The sequence below is a fragment of the Mustela nigripes genome, chromosome 3 (assembly GCF_022355385.1).
Source record: "Mustela nigripes isolate SB6536 chromosome 3, MUSNIG.SB6536, whole genome shotgun sequence".
Classification (NCBI taxonomy): domain Eukaryota; kingdom Metazoa; phylum Chordata; class Mammalia; order Carnivora; family Mustelidae; genus Mustela; species Mustela nigripes.
The window spans coordinates 148,335,087-148,352,018 of NC_081559.1; the positions used below are offsets into that span (position 1 = coordinate 148,335,087).

At 34.6% G+C, this 16,932-nt stretch overlaps 1 protein-coding gene across 4 annotated transcripts in view; it reads left to right on the forward strand.

The window, feature by feature from the left end:
- LRRCC1 (leucine rich repeat and coiled-coil centrosomal protein 1) overlaps positions 1–16,932 on the forward strand; it is a 36,880-nt gene that overhangs the window by 7,679 nt on the left and 12,269 nt on the right. For 3 of the 4 annotated variants that reach the window (XM_059394802.1, XM_059394805.1, XM_059394804.1), the window contains 7 exons: positions 1,290–1,465; positions 1,556–1,762; positions 10,468–10,664; positions 10,913–11,060; positions 12,214–12,362; positions 15,861–16,065; positions 16,761–16,900. In XM_059394802.1, the coding sequence (XP_059250785.1) occupies positions 1,290–1,465; positions 1,556–1,762; positions 10,468–10,664; positions 10,913–11,060; positions 12,214–12,362; positions 15,861–16,065; positions 16,761–16,900 (1,222 nt within the window). The remainder of the gene's footprint in view (positions 1–1,289; positions 1,466–1,555; positions 1,763–10,467; positions 10,665–10,912; positions 11,061–12,213; positions 12,363–15,860; positions 16,066–16,760; positions 16,901–16,932) is intronic. The other variant, XM_059394803.1, reaches the window with a different exon arrangement.

The following is a 16,932-nucleotide window of genomic DNA, read 5'->3' on the forward strand; positions in this document are numbered from 1 at the left end:
ATTTCACAGAAGAATATAATAGATGTGGGATGAACTATTTTCCTAAGGCCGTATAATAGAGAGTCTACCTAAGTATCAGGACAGACCTCAGTTTTCTGGGGAAACCCTGTTTTTAGGGGTGGGGGAGGAGCCTTATTTCTAAAACAACTTTATTTTTGTTTTCTGTACTCACCCAAGTTGGATTTTTTCCCCCTAACAATTTGTCTAAGAATCTCTGGTACCTACAGTTTGAACCTTTGTTTTTCACTTTATTTGATGAGGTATTTCAATACGGTTGCCCTCCCCCTAGAATTGAAAGGATACTTACTATTACTAAAATAACTTTTTTCCCTTCAAAATTTCTAATATTGATTTGCTAGATTCTTTCTTTCTTTTGGAGTTCTTCCAACCACTTCATTGGCCTTTTTAGAAATACTTGGTTTTAACATTATATTTCAGCAAAGTTGAAGTGTTTCTTTTAGCCTAAACACCAAATGTAAATTTGTCAGATTTCTCATATTTCATTATACATAGAAAATATTCTTGAGTAGCTTATAGATTACCTATCTTAATCTTAATTATATCTAATTTCAGGGAGAAAGATGGGGACATTTAATTGTAAAATAAAATAATATAATACTAAAATAAAATAATATTTAAGGCCTCATTAGCAAAATTCTGAATTTCTGGTGGTTACCCACATTATCCTGATTTATATTTATATTACTCATATTACAAATAAAAGACATGTTTGGCTTTCTGTTCAGAATAAATTTACCAGTATCATGCATTTATAACTTTGAAGCAATTTTACAAAAGATAAATCCAGCAATAATGATTTTTAACTTTCTGATCATCACCAGGAGGATTATGTGGGAGGGGTGGTGGAGAGTGTTTGTTTGTTATATAGTTAAAATGATTACATACTAGGGACTCCTGGGTGGCTCAGTTGGTTAAGCAGCTGCCTTCAGCTCAGGTCATGATCCCAGCGTCCTGGGATCGAGTCCCACATCGGGCTCCTTGCTCAGCAGGGAGCCTGCTTCTCCCTCTGCCTCTGCCTGCCATTCTGTCTGCCTGTGCTCGCTCTCTCCCCCTCTCTCTCTCTGATAAATAAATAAAATCTTAAAAAAAAAAAAATGATTACATACTAGAGAAGGACTAAGTAGCTTTTCTTACAAGTATATTAGTTGTATTCCAGGACTAATTTTATCATTCAGGTGATATAGCTGGTAGGTGATAAATTTATTGTATTTGAGAAATAATTAACTTTTTAATGCCTGACTTTTCATTTTGAATGATTTGTTTCCAAGGGTACAGAGCAATTATGCTCCAGACGTTGCCACAGCTTAGAATCCTAGACTGCAAGAACATATTTGGTGAGCCAATAAATTCGTCAGAAATAAACTCATCACGCCTACAGTGCTTAGAAGGTCTTTTGGATAACTTAGTTTCTTCTGATTCTCCTCTAAATATAAGTGAAGATGAGGTATGGTATTGTTTTTTTCTAATAGAAAAGATACCTTCAAATTTTAATTCATGTAAATTTAAAAGATTTTGGTTTGTTTCTGTATCATAGATAATTGGTAGTATGCCAGTGGTAACACCACCCATTGATGAGATAGTTCCCTTGGATCAGTTTGCATCACCAACAGATACTGGTTTGACATCATTTATATCTATATGTCCATCTTCTGAGCCGGAGAAAGTTAACAATGAAAACAATTTTCATAACGACATGAAACTTCAGAAATTAGATGATCAAATTTTACAGCTTCTCACCGAAGTAACTATTTTTCCTATATTTCTAAGCAGTGTGTGTTGGGGAAAAAAAAAAGTAGTTAAGAAAAATTTAAAATAAAAATAACATATAAGCTAACCAACCCAAAACGATTTATACTTAACATTCTGTTGTGTATGTATGGTTTTTTTTTCCTTTACAGAAATAAGATTCTGTTTCGTAATAGTAGTAGAAAATGATGACATACTTTTTTAACTTTTTCCTTATTGTCCTTCAAATGTTTATTATTAATTCCTTTATTCTGCTGTACATCACATTTTTTTCTGTCCAACCAACCTTTTGACCTTGAGCAAACTCAGAACTCTTCTGACTCAATGTTTATAAACATAGAGGATACGTGAGTTACTTTGGGCCTCTACTATCTACAGTTGATTAAAGGTTAAAAGTACTTCTAGAATTTAGAGCTGAATGACAGGTTAACTTACATAGTTCCTGCTTCAGTTTCTGTTTACAGCAGACCCTCACCAAATTAATCTTTACTTTCCTGAGATATTCTTTACCCCTGCTACTAGTACACTGGCTTTTAGAATCTTAGAATTGTGAGAATGGACAATGCCTAGATTTTATTGCTGTTTGGGTCTCCAGTCTGTGCTGTAGCATTCTTGAATGTGATCTACAATAACAGTTGTTTTCTTAAGCACCACACTTCTCAGAATGCAGTGGATTATTATTTAGCCCCTATCTGGGTAAAGGATAGACATATTGTGGTACAGGCCAAAGACACTATTAGTCAAATGTCAGTTTAACCTAGTTATTGTAATTAAATTTTAATATTCAAAATTTTTTTCTCCAAATGAGGGGGGTGTGGAGTAGAAAATGCTAATAGTAGAATTATGGTTCAAAAGGTTTTTAATAATTCTGAACTATTATCATAGTTATAACACTAACATAACAATGCTAGATAAACAAAAAGTCTGCCTTAGGGCAGCAAATGAATAGGGCTGTAAGGATTTGTGTGTGCTAGAATACCCTAGACACCACGTGAGGCGCAGAGGTACGTAGGAATAGACCTGGGATAAGAATACCAGCTTATATATTCTTTGACATCCTTGATAACGTGTCACTGAGCTCTTAGTTCTTAGACTTACTGTTTCCTCAGATTTCATCGTTCCTCTTTTCTAAAGGCTGACTCTTCTGCCAGTGTCAGAACTTAGATTTAATTTTAATAACCTGAATTTGAAGTGAGCTTTTGAACTTCTTTAATGCCATCCTCATTTCATTCTTACCACAACTCAATCAAGTAGCTAGGGATCAATATATCATTCTTATTTTATAGAAAAGAAATTCAGGAGTTTATGTAAGTGTCCTTTAGTAGTAAGAGTTGAAGCTTCAGATCCAAATCTCTGATATCCAGCCCGGTATTCTTTCCACCAATATGCTTCATACTCGGTTATAGTGATAATTCTTCCTATTTTGTAACCAAAAATAGGAGTCTAGCTATCTCGGGAAAAAACATGATTCATTGCTCTGCATATTAAAAAAAATTAGGTGAATGCTAACTTGTGTGAAAGGTAAACAAACAGTTTTAATTTCCATTGATGTATATACTCAGTGTAATTTCAAAAGTAGTAATTTATAAGTCAGGTCATAAAATTACTGAAAATGTGCTATATTACCATGATGTTTTTTCTTAACTATGAGACTTAAAATTATTTCACTGATTTTGAGGTTCTCTGTGAAGACTTACGTCTTTTAGTTTTTCCCTATCATTTTGCTACAAAATTTTCAAACTTAGCACAAATTTGTAAGAATTTCATAGATACCAGTATACCCAGAAACTAGATTCCACTGTCAGCAGTTTACTTTGCTTATATCATGATATATCTATCCATTTATTCGTTGTTCAAACTATCTTATGACACATTTCAAAGCAAATTATGTGCATTGGTATATTTCCCTCAAAATATTTAAACATGTATATTATTAACTGTAAAGTTCAGTATTTTTTTAACCATATCTTTTGATGTAAAATACAGGTACGTGGGAGTGCCTGGGTGGCTCTGTCATTAATCATCTGCCTTCCACTCAGGTCCTGATCCCAGGGTCCTGGGATCAAGCCCAACATCGGGCTCCCTGCTTGGGGAGCCTGCTTCTCCCTCTCCCTCTGCCTGCTGTTCCCCCTGCTTTGTTCTCCCTCCCCCTTCTCTCTCTCTCTGTCAAATAAATAAATAGAATCTTAAAAAAAAATACAGATACATGTTTTCCCTGAATTGACAATATACAAGTATATACTTGTTACCAACTTCTATGAAGATAAACATAACCATCATCAACATCACCCATTTCCAGTCCCCCCCCCCAAGGCAATCACTTTCCTCCCTTTTTCACCATAGATTATAGAATGCTTCTTCCAGAACCTAATGTAAAAGCAGTTGTACAATACTCCTTTGTGTAAGGCCTCTTTAATTCAGTATAACTTTGAAATCATTCCATGTTGTATATCTGTTCTTTAGATCTTTTTTATCACTCTCAGTAGTTGTTTCAGTATATAAGTTTTACATACCTTTTATTAAATTTATTCATAATTATTTTCTTTTATAACATTGTAAATTGAACCATTTCTGTGGTTTCATGTTCCATGATTGCTACTTGTTTGTGAAATACTGTTTATTTATTGATTGATATATATCTGTATCTATATCTTGGATCCTGTGACCTTGCTAAATTTATTTAATAGTGTTAGTACTTTTTTTTTTTTTTAATTTATTGAGAGAGAGGTAGTGAGAGAGAGCATGAGCAAGGAGAAATCAAAGGGAGAAGCAGACTCCCCATGGAGCTGGGAGCCCGATGTGGGACTCGATCCCAGGACTCCGGGATCATGACCTGAGCCGAAGGCAGTCGTCCAACCAACTGAGCCACCCAGGCGACCCAGTGTTAGTACTTTTTTTATATATTCCTGGTGATTTCCTACATAAACAGTCATATGGAAACAGTTTTCCTTCTTCTCTGACCTTTATGCTGGCCCTTTATGCTTTGTTGCGATAGCTAGGGTTTGCAGCACAATACTGAAGATGAATGGTGACAGTGGGCACGAGGATCTTATTCCTGATCCTCAGAGAGCCTTCTATATTTCCCAATTAAGTATGTTGTGAATCTTGTGTTTTTCATAGATGTCCTTTATCAAGTTAAGGAGTTTACTTCTCTTCCCAATTAGCTGTGTTCTGATGTTGTTGAATTTTTTTTGCTAAATGCTTTTTCTGCATCTGTTGAGATGATCATATATTTTTTTAATTTTGACTCACATGATAGTATAAATTACATTGATTAGTTTCCAGATGTTAAACATGTTTCCAGATGTTAAACATTACATTTTGGGGATAAACCTCATTTAATCATGATAAATTATCTCCTATATAATTGGATTCAGTTTGCTAATATTTTATAAAGGTTCACAATTTCCTCATGAGGGATATTTGTTTTTACTTTTATAGTGGCATCTTTGGTATCGATACTAGATTAATGTTGCCTACCTAAATGAGTTGAAAACTGCCCTACTTCTCTAAAATTTTCTAAAAAATTTTTATAAGATTGGAATTAATCTTTCTTAAATGTTTGATAAAGTTCACCAGTAAAATTATCTGGGCCTAGAAGGTTTGTGATAATGAATTCACTCTCTTTAATAATTATAAGGCAAATCATTTTCTATCTCATCATGTGTTGCTTTAGATAAGTTGTGTTTTATAATTTGTCCATTTCATCTAATTTGTCAGCATAAAATTATTACAAATATTCTCTTACTGTCTTTTTAACATCTATAGGATATGTAATGATAGCCTTTCCTTTATTACAGATAATGATTTGTGTCCTCTCCTTTATTTTATAATTTTTTAATTAATTAATTTATTTATTTATTTATTTATCTTGGTCAGTTTAGCCAAGGGTGGGGTACCTGGGTGGCTCAGTTGGTTAACCGTCTACCTTTGGCTCAGGTCATGCTCCCAGGGTCCTGGGATCGAGTCCTGTATCACCTGCTTTTCCCTCTCCCTCTGCCGTTCCCCTTTCATCCTCACCTCCTGCTTATGTTTCCTTGCTCCCTCTCTTGCTCTGTCTCTCAAAGAAATAAAATATTTTTTTAAAGATTTTATTTATTTATTTGACAGAGAGAAATTACAAGTACACTGAGAGGCAGGCAGAGAGAGAGAGAAGGAAGCAGGCTCCCTGCTGAGCAGAGAGCCCGATGCGGGACTCGATCCCAGAACCCTGAGATCATGACCTGAGCCGAAGGCAGCGGCTTAACCCACTGAGCCACCCAGGCGCCCAAATATTTTTAAAAATTTAGCCAAGATTTTGTTTCTCTTACAAAGATAGTTTCGTAAATTTTACTTGCTTTCTGTGTTTTGTATTATTGATTTCTACATTTTATTATTTCTTCTTCTTACTTCGAATTTACCCTTCATTTTTAAGCTTAATGTAAGTGCTTAGATTATTAATTTTAGAACTGTCTTCTAATTTAAATTAACCATCTAAAACAGTAAATATTTTTAAGCACTGCTTTAGCTACATTTCACAAATTTTTATACATTTGTTTTCATCATTGTTTACCTAGAAATATTTTCTAATTTCTCTTGTGATTTATTTCTTCATCCAAGGATTATTTAGAACTGTCTCATTTAATTCTCAAGTATTGTGGTTTCTAGATATGTTCTGTTAGTAACTTCCAATTTATTTTCATTTTGTCAGAGAACATTTTGAAATTTACTGAGACTTATTTTATAGCCCAGCATGTGGTCTGTCTTGGTGATTGTTCTTTGTGCACTTGGACAGAATGTTTATTGTACACTTGTTAAGTCAGGATGGCTGGTAGTTTTTTCAGATAGCTCATGTCATTACTGATATTTTTATCTAGTTCTATCAGTTATTGTTACTGATTTTTTTAAAATTTACTTGTCTGATTTTTATCATTTGTATGGAAGATGTTAAAATCTCCATCTAAAAGTGTTTCTCCCTTTAATTTTCTTAACATTCACTTATTATATTTTGAACCTCTGTTATTAAGCACATACATGTTTATGGCTGTGCTATCTTCCTAATGAAGTATTCCTCTTTGTCTTGGGAGTATTCTTTGTCTTGAAGTCTGTTTTATCTGATATTATATAACCATTTCAGCCTTCTTATGCTTATAACTTAAGTGATGAATTTTTTCCATCAGTCAGGTTTTTGTTTTCTTTTTAAATAACAGCGTTATTGAATTATAATTCGCTTACCATGAAATTCAGTGGTTTGTACCTATTACCAGTCACTACCATTTTCTTCCAGCCCTAGGCAGCTACTAGTGGATTTTATTTTTATATGGATTTGCCTGTTCTGGAAATTGCATATAAATGGAATCAACTATATGTGGCCCTTTGTGATTATATTCTTGCATTTAGCATGATGTTTTCATGTTTTGTCCACTTTATAGCATATATCAGTACTTCATTATTTTAAAAATGTAAGTTAATTTATTGTATGGATATACCACATTTTATCCATTCTTCATTTGATATGTTAATTTGGGTAATTTCCACTTTTTGACTATTATGAATAACACTACTGTGAATATTCAGGTATATGCTTTTGTGTGAACATAGGTTTTCATTTCTCTTTGCTATATATAGTAGTGGAATTGCTAGGTTAGATAGTAACTGTGTTTAACCTTTTGAGGAATGACGAGACTATTTCCAAAGCAACTGCACCATTTTACATTCCTTCTATCATTGTATGAGGGTTCCAGTTTCTCTACATCCTCACCAACTTGTTATTATCTGTGGTTTTGATTGTAGTCATCCTACTGGGTATGAAGTGGTAGCCCATTGTGGCAGCCATTTTCTTTTTACTTGCTTTATCTATATATTGAAGTAAGTTTTATATATTGGTGTGTCCTGTTTTTAATTCAGCCTGGCCATCACTCCTTTTGAAGAGTCCATAGTCCATTGACATTTACTATAATTGTTGATGAAGTTGGACTTAGATATACCATTTCATTGTTTGCTTTCTGTTCACTTTTTTATTCATTTTTCTACTTTTTCTATCTTGTATATTTGTTATAATCCAGTCTTAATTTGTATTTGGTTCTTTAGTCATACTTTTTATTTCTGTGTGTGATAGCTCTAAAAATGGACTTTTCAATACTATATTCATATAAAATGTAGAATTCTTATATCTATTACACTTCGTTATAGTTGCCAAATGTATCTCATTTGGCATTATAAACTCCAGAGACAGTGTTTTAATTTTTGCTTTAAAGGAATTAAGAGTAAAAAATATTTAAAAATTATTTGTATTTACATGTATATAAATCATATACGAAGGGCTCCTAGGTGGCTCAGTCAGTAAGCATCTGCCTTTGGCTCAGGTTACAATCACAGGGTCCTGGGATTGAGTCCCACGTCCATCTCCCTGCAAAGTAGGGAGCCTGCTTTCCCTCTCCCTCTGCCTGCTGCTCCCCCTGCTTGTGCTCTCTCTCTCTCTGTCAAATAAATAAAAAAAAATCTTTTTTAAAAAATAAAAATAAATCATATATGGTACTTTCTTTCTGGAGATTTAATTTCCTTGTGTTATTATTTTCCTTCAGCCAGGACTTTCAGACTGTACTTACTGTAGCAAATCCTATAGTGGCCATCTGAGGACAACAAATTCTCTTCATTTTGCTTTTTTGAAGGACACTTTTTGCTGAATATAGGATTCTATATTGACAGCTTTTTTTTTCTCTCTTTTTTTTTCCCTGTCTCCTGGCCTCCATAGTTTTGAATGCAAAGTCAGCATTAATTAGAATCCTTGATATTCTGTATATAATATCTCATTTTTCTTTGGATGCTTTCAAGAATTTACCTTTACTTTTGATTTTCAGCAATTTGGCGACATTGTGCTTAAGGATACTTTTTCTTCATATTTATCCTACTTAAGGTTTCTCTGAGTGTTTTAAGCCTATAAATTGGTCTTTACCTAATTTAGGAAATTTTTGACATCATTTCAAATATTTTTCTGTCCCATATTCCCTTTTCTCAGATTCTGCTTAGACCTTTAGATACTCTTCTATGGTTCCCTGAGACTCTGTACATCTTACCAACTTTTTTCCCACTGTGTTCATTTTAAATAATTTTTATAATTAAATAACTTCAATAAACTGATCTTCAAGTACACTTACTCTTTCATCACCCATTCTCTTTTTAAGGCCAGCCAATTTTTACTTCGGGTGTTGTATTTTTCAGTTGTACAATTTCAATTTTTTATAATTTCTTTTTCTCTACTGAATTTTTCTTTTCATTAAAGACAAGCATATTTTATATCATTGAATATGGTTATAATCTTTATTTTAAAGTTCTTATGATTTTTAATTGAAGTTTAGTTGATAAACAGTGTTACATAGTTTCAGATATATAACATAGTGTTTTGACAAACTGTGTATTATGTTCACCACAATTGTAGCTACCATCTGTCCCCATAAAATGCTATTACAATTCCATTGACTGTATTCCCTATTCTCACTTATTCACTCCAGAACTGGAAACCTCTACCTTCTAATCTCTGACTCTTTTCGCCCACCCCTTCATCACTTCCCCTCTGGCAACAACCAGTTTGTTCTCTGTATTCATGGGTCTGTTTTTGGATTTTTTGTATGTTTGTTCATTTGGTTTTTTTTTAGATTCCACTTACACATGAAATCATAGTGTTTGTTTTTCTCTGACTTAAATTTCACTTAGCAGAATACCCTAGGTCCATCCATGTTGGCACCATGTTGCCATCACGATGGCAATATAATTCTTTGTTATAGTTAAGTAATACACCATTGTTCTTTCTGCTTATTTGAACATTTGAGTCCTCTCAGGTTAGATCTCCATTGATCGTGTTTCCTTGGAGAATAGGAGAATATCCTGGACATGGTGGACGTTATGCTGTGGAGACTTTGGACGCTATTATAGCTAAGCTCTCTGAAGAATGTTGATACTTTTGTCATAGCAAACATTTAACTTGCTTTCACTTAAACTATAAATTTGTCTTTTGGGCAGCAATTCTTTTTTTTTTTTTCTTTTATCCTGTACTGGGCTTCTTATGGTCTGTACTATCCAGTGATTGTTCAGGCCCAAAAGTCTGGTTTTTCAACCCGAGTTTTAAGACTCCTTGTGTACTGCTGATTGTGGTAAGCTCTCAAGTGAAAAGTGTAAAAACAGAACATCCTGTTCTGATCATTTTTTCCAACTGTCCGCTCCTCTCAAGAATAAGCCTTCTTGGGACGCCTGGGTGGCTCAGTTGGTTAAGCAGCTGCCTTCGGCTTGGGTCATGATCCCAGCATCCTGGGATCGAGTCCCACATCGAGCTCCTTGCTCGGCAGGGAGCCTGCTTCTCCCTCTGCCTCTGCCTGCCATCTGTCTGCCTGTGCTCGCTCTCTCTCCCTCTCTCTGATTTAAAAATAATAATAATAATAATAATAATAAGCCTTCTTTTGTTTGCTGTCCAGGGCCTCCAAATAGTTTCTGTTTCTAGTTTTGTTTATATTTTTCCTAGAGTTTATCATTGCTATCTTGAGAGTCAACCTCGTAGGAGCTTCCTTGTGCACACCAGAAGCTAAATTCCATGTCTTTAATTCTGAACGTACCTAGTTTACAAACCTTTAATCTTGTAAAAAGTCATAATGTCCTGGAAATTTCACATTTAAATCTTATATACTCTACTGAACTTTTAACAAACTTTTGTTGGTTTTTTTATTCTAGACTTCTGATTCTTTAGTAGATAATGTTCCTGAGAAAGATCTCAGACCAAAAAGAGATACAGATATGACTTCTGAAAGTGACTATGGCAACAGAAAAGAATGTAATAGAAGAATTCCTCGAAGATCAAAAATCCCATATCATTCCAAAACTATTCAGACTATTAAGCACCACAGTAAAAACAACAACCCTTTTATGAGGTAATTGTTTTTGTCTTAGAAATTCAAATGAGGCACACAGACAGAAGTTAATACTTTTGGCTTATTCCTTTAAGCTTTTTCAGAGTGATATTACTTTTCTAATGTCAGAGATTTGATTGGTTCGGTATATATATATAAATTTACAAAAGGATCTCTTTCACTGATAGACTGTCATTACCTAAGTTGTGCAAACTAGTATAAATACTGTACATTTCTTTGGGTTATTACCTATGTTTTATTCTTTGCAGCTGTAATCGTAAAATGAAACCACCTTTCTTTAAAGATTTATATATAAGATCATCTTTAGCAAATTGTAATATGTTAGAAGAAGCAGAAGAACAGAAGACTGAAATCATTAAAGTAGACAACAGTAGCTCAGAAGATCCCACTTACCGGGTATGATATGAGAGATTAAGTGGGCATCTGGGTGGCTCAATTAGTTAAGTGTGTGACTCTTGATCTCAGCTCAGGTCTTGATTTCTCTACTTAAAAAAGGAGAGAGATTAAGAAAAAATGAATGTGAATAGTCTTAGTTTTAAATATGAAATTAGTCCCAGTAAAATAATGCATGTTTTTATGAGCAAAAAATATTGAATATAATTTTATGGGAGAGATGGATTGGGTCATTTTTCCCTTCCTGACTTCTAGATTTTGTGTATTTTTGTAATTTGTAAAGGAATGGAAATTAGACATTTATCTAAGGTCAGATTTTAGTGAAGTCATTTGTGATAGGTTTGTGGAGACAAAAAACAGATCAAAATTTTCAAGTTCTTATTTCTTAAAACAGTGGTTCCAAACTTTGGGGTCTCGGACCCTCAGATCCATAGCTAAGGAGATTTACGGGTCTTCTCAGAGAAGGTTTATGCACATTCAAAAAATGTGTTTAATGTCAAGGTTTTCATGACTCTGCTGAAGTCTGGTTTTGAAAGCATGGATCCCAGATTAAGAGGCGCTAAAGAAGGGTACCTGGCTGGCTCAGTTGGAAGAGCATGAGACCCTTGATCTCAGGATTGTGAGTTCAGGCCCCCACGTTTGGCAGAGAGCTTACTTTAAAAAGAGAAACAAAACCAAGAAAAAAAATCAGGCCTTCAGGAATTTAAATATTCCTCAGTATTTGCCTTAATAATTCTCCTGTAGTTAAGAATTTTTAGTACACACTGATTTTTATTTTTCTAATATTAACTTGTTTTGTTTTAACTTATGAAGTGCTAGTTACACTTTCGATTATAATGTGCACTGTTCTTCCAGTAGTATAATTGCTTTTTTAACAATTTCAAACCTTCCATGCCTGTCCTCAAGAAAAGTGCCTTTAATGCTTGAAAATAATAATTATCATTAGGACAAAAGTAATAGCAGCTAGCATTTATTGAGTGACTATTATGTACCACACACTGTTCTGCCCTGTTCTGTATACTTTACTTCCACTAACTTAATTCTAACCACAGCCCTTTGAATTAACTATTATTCCTATATTATAAATGAGAAAACTGAAGCAGTGAGAGGTTAAGTAACTTTTGCTGGTTCATATAACACTATTGTTTTCTTTCAGACACTTATTGAACAACTAGAGCAAGAGAGAGAGAAGAGATGGAAAGCTGAACAAGCTGAAAAGAAACTTATGGATTATATTGCTGAACTACACAAACATGCAAATGAAAAAAAAGATATTCATAGCCTGGCTGTACTCACCACAGATAGGTAAGGGGAAAATCTGTAAACTGAAAGATCTCTCCTAGAGCAAAGAATACTAAACCTGGAACTGGAATACTTTAGTATACAGTAGGTGTAGTAAGATTAAAAACAATGTATGTGGTTTTAGTTTGTTTTGAACTAATTTTAAAGATTTAATGCTTTTTTGTTATGTAAATGGAGGATTCAGGGTACACTTACTTGTGCCTTCAAGCTGGGAAGTGTTAGATTGAAAATAAGTATAATAAATGAAGAAGAGCAAAAGACTAAAACAGGGATTGGCATTTTTTTTTTCTATAAAGTGTTGGTTTCTATAAAGAATAGGGATTGGGAAACTTTCAGCTTCGTGAGTCATATTTGGTCTCTCTTGCATATTGTTTTCTACAGTGGGCTCTGATACTAAATAACCCTGGTGTCTCTGCTTTTCTATCTTCTCCATTCCATTGCTCATTTTATCTGTTTTTTTTCTGTATACTCTAATGCAGTTTTGTCTTATTCTATTCTCTGAAAATACCAGTTTTCTGAATTATAGTAACTTTTATCTTCTGTTTCCTGCAGATAATTATTTCTAAGGTTATGCTTTTCCTCAAAGGGTTACAAGACTTCTCCATAGAGTTCTTGTTGATTTTTATCTCTTATTGTTCTTGAATGAGCACTGTGTTTCTGGATTTAGTATTTGCCAACAAGTACAGTTTGGGAAGTTGCTTTCTGTTCCATTTCCTGTCTGTTTATACAGTGGATAAATTCCTTTCTACTATCTTAATAGATTAGTAAGTTCATGTACACAGCCGCTAACCCAGTTCTCAGGTTCTTTTAGGTATTTAACTAGTAAAATTTTATGATACTCATGTGGTATTTTCTATCCCCAGCAGCTATTTTTCTTGTACTTTGTAACTTTGGATTATAAGGAAAATTATAATACCCATCATGAGTTCTATGAGAACCTCTCAATTATGCAAGCTGTGATGCATTATACTATTACTAGCCCTTCTACACCACCCACCAACTTCCTGCTTTATTTGTTTTAGGAATTGCTATCTTTGATACAAGAAGATACTAGACAGAGGTAATGGAACAAGATGGATAGATTGACAATCTCTGACTACCTCAGAAAAACAGCACTCTCGTTGCCATTAGGTACCTAGGTAGCTAATAGAGTGGGATAGTAGATTTATAGAGCTTCTGTGACCTTGAGTCATGAAAGAGAGAGAATTTATCTTCGTTCCCCCCCAAGAAAGATACGGTTTTATGAGGTTAAGCCCGAGTGTTCTAGTTGTTTTTCTTTTAATTTAGTTTTGTTTGCCTTATAATTGAAATTTTTTCCAGACTTTGGCATGTTTTTTCTTGTTTTTAATTTTATGTGTATGAAGGTATCTTTTACCTTTTATGTGTAAAAGGTATCTTTTAGTGGTATATTTGAGGAAGCAGTGTCTGGGGCTGCTAGCCAGATTCCATTTAAATTGAAATTTGGGCATACTTCATCTTTATCCTTCCTTAATCTTTCCATTGTTGTCCATGTTTACCATGTTACATATAGATTATTTTCTTGAAAATCCAGCATCAATCTTTTCTGATCCTGCTTTTATTTATACCTCAGATACTTGTTTGGCATTAGATCCTCACACATTTTTTATTTTCTTACATAACCTGGTAGGAATTCCATATTCCTTATCCCTAATACAGAGTCTATCATCTAGGTGCCATGCTGTGAGTATACATTATTTCAAAGACCAAATCTTCTTATTGTGATTTTTAATACCTAATCTATAAGCTCCCAAATCTTTATCATCCAAACCTCCTTGATGAACAAAATTTTTTTTTTAAGATTTTATTTATTTGCTTCTCAGAAAGAGAGACCACAAGCAGGGGAAGCAGTAGGCAGAGGGAGAAGGAGGCTCCGTGCTGAGCAAGGAGCCCAATATGGGACTTGATCCAAGGATCCTGAGATCATGACCCAAGCTGAAGGCAGATGCTTAACCAACTGAGCCACCCAGGCATCCCCTGAATGAGCAAATCTTACCAGTTAATAACCTACTAGAAATGCCTTGTGTACATTGCTCATAAGTGTCTTAAATCAATATGTCCATACTGTACTTATCTTGCTCCTTATTTTATATTCTCTGTCCTAATAAATATTATCCCATCCAGTCAGCCACCAAAGCTAGCAATTTAGGAATCTTCTTTTTTTTCCTTTCTTGTTCTATCCCACAACCAGTTGATATTGCTATCTTTTTTATTCTATTTGTTAAGAGGTTGAACTATCTTTTACTGTCACTTTAGTTTAGTCCCGTATCTCTTGCTTAGAGAATTGCTTTAATTCTAGTGATCTGTAGTCACTCTGTTCCCACCCACCATCTAGTCCGCAGAGTAAAGTTCAATACTCTTCATATAGTATACCAAACTGGAGTTGAGAGAGTGAACAAAGGAAGACCAGTTTGGAGACTACTCTCAAAGGCAAGAGGAGAGATAATAAGAATAAGGATTAGAGAAATGGCTATATGGATATATTGCTTTTTTAAATTATGGCTTGGGAATTACAGCAGATACATATAGGAGTGGCTACCTAGCTTAGTATTTTTTCATGAGGCTGTCTTTGCTATTTGTTGTCCCATTTCCAAATGCTAGACTTGTATTCTATTATCATTCACCTCCCTGCCTATAATATTGGTCTAGAGATAAACACCTAGGGGTACTGGGTGGCTCATTCATTAAGCAACTGCCTTCGACTCGTTAAGCATCTGCCGTCAGCTCAGGTAATGATCCCAGGTTCCTGGAATCAAGCCCCGCATCAGGCTCCCTGCTCAGCAGGAAGCTTGCTTCTCCCTCTCCCATTCCCCCTGCTTGTTCTTGCTGTGTGTCTCTCTCTCTCTTCTGTCAAATAAATAAATAAAATCTTTAAAAAAAAAAAAAAAAGATGAACATCTGACCCAGGCTGGGTCTGGGTAGTGCCTTAGTCCTCAGAGGTGTTAGAATGTGAGCCCAGGGATATTTTTAGCTTTTTCCTTCTCTCCTTCATACTTTACAAGGAGCTCTACTGTAGGAGAAATGGAAACCAGCTCGTAGAGAATCACAAGACAAGAATCCTTATGGTCTTCGTGGCTTCAGTGGTCTCTCATGCTTTCAGTGGTCCCTCAGAATCATCCCCACCATCCTCTGAATTGCTTATGTAGGTCAATAAATTCTCACTTTTAATTTCAGTAGTTAAGTGTTTTTAGTTGTAATCAAAAGGTTTAACTGAGAGAAAGCTAAAATCCATATTTTGTGTCTGGGGAAGATATAGGGAGGTCAAAGTTGACTTTCAGTCATCTATTTATATATCATTTCTCTCTTACAGCTTTATAACTGTATCCATGTCTGTTCCCTTTCCTAGGTGTTGGACTCCTTGAAAGGCACAGGCTTTATCTTAATCCATCTTGCTTGCTCTTAAGCCCTTTAATATTAACTACATTTTTTTTATCCTTTTGTATGTATAATACATATTAAAGTCACATTTGTTTTCTCCTTTAGGCTAAGGGAAATTATTTTTAAAGAGAGAAATTCCAAAGTACAGCTCGAAGTTATGGTTCACAAACTTCAAAATGAAATTAAAAAACTAACTATTGAATTAATTAAAGCAAGAGATCAACAAGAGGATCACATTAGACACTTAAGAACTCTGGAAAAAGCATTAGAAAAAATGGAGAGACAAAAAGGGCAACAGCAAGCAGCACAGGTACTTCTCCCTTTTTATCTATCAGTCATATGAGTTAACACAAATTAATAGTTGTATCTTGAAACAAGTTATATTGTTACAGAGTAAACTTAAAAGATTAGTATATATGCAAAAATTAATGTAAACATAACAATTCCTGTGGATTTTTTTTTTCTTTTTGAAGATTTTATTTTTGAGTGGTCTGTACATCCAACATGGGGCTCAAATTTACAACCCTAGAATCGAGAGTCGCATGCCGTATGTACCAACTGAGCCAGCCAGGATGGATGGACGCACACACACCATGCCGCCACCCACCCACCCCTCCACCCACCCCCCTTGGAATTATTTCTGACTGGCCCTCACAAAGCAATTACAAGAATAGTTGGTGGAAATAGTGTGGGTTGTTAGGCTTATATTCTGAGAGCCAGGTTTCAAAAGTCTTTGGGGAGCCTGAAGATTGCATTTTCATACTTTCCGAATGGAAATTATTGAGATCTATGATGTAATTAAGCTATAGATAATGCTAGTGTATTTGATGCTTCTAAGGCTATACTTTATGTGACCGTAACATCATTAATTTAATGGATTTTCAAAATCAGCTTAGTCACCAGTTCCTATTATTAAAAAGGCACTTTTCTTTGGAGAACTGGCGTTAAAATAGAAGAAGCAGGGAGAGTATTATCTAAATACTGTAATGGTGCATATTTACTTAGATGCGACTAATCCAAGAGGTGGAGCTCAAAGCTGCCGCGGCTGATACCGAAATAAACTTACTTAGAACTTCTCTTCATCAAGAAAAGGAACAAGTACAGCAACTTCATGAACTTCTTGCATTGAAAGAACAAGAACACAGGTAAATCAAAGATGTATCAGGAAAATAATGAC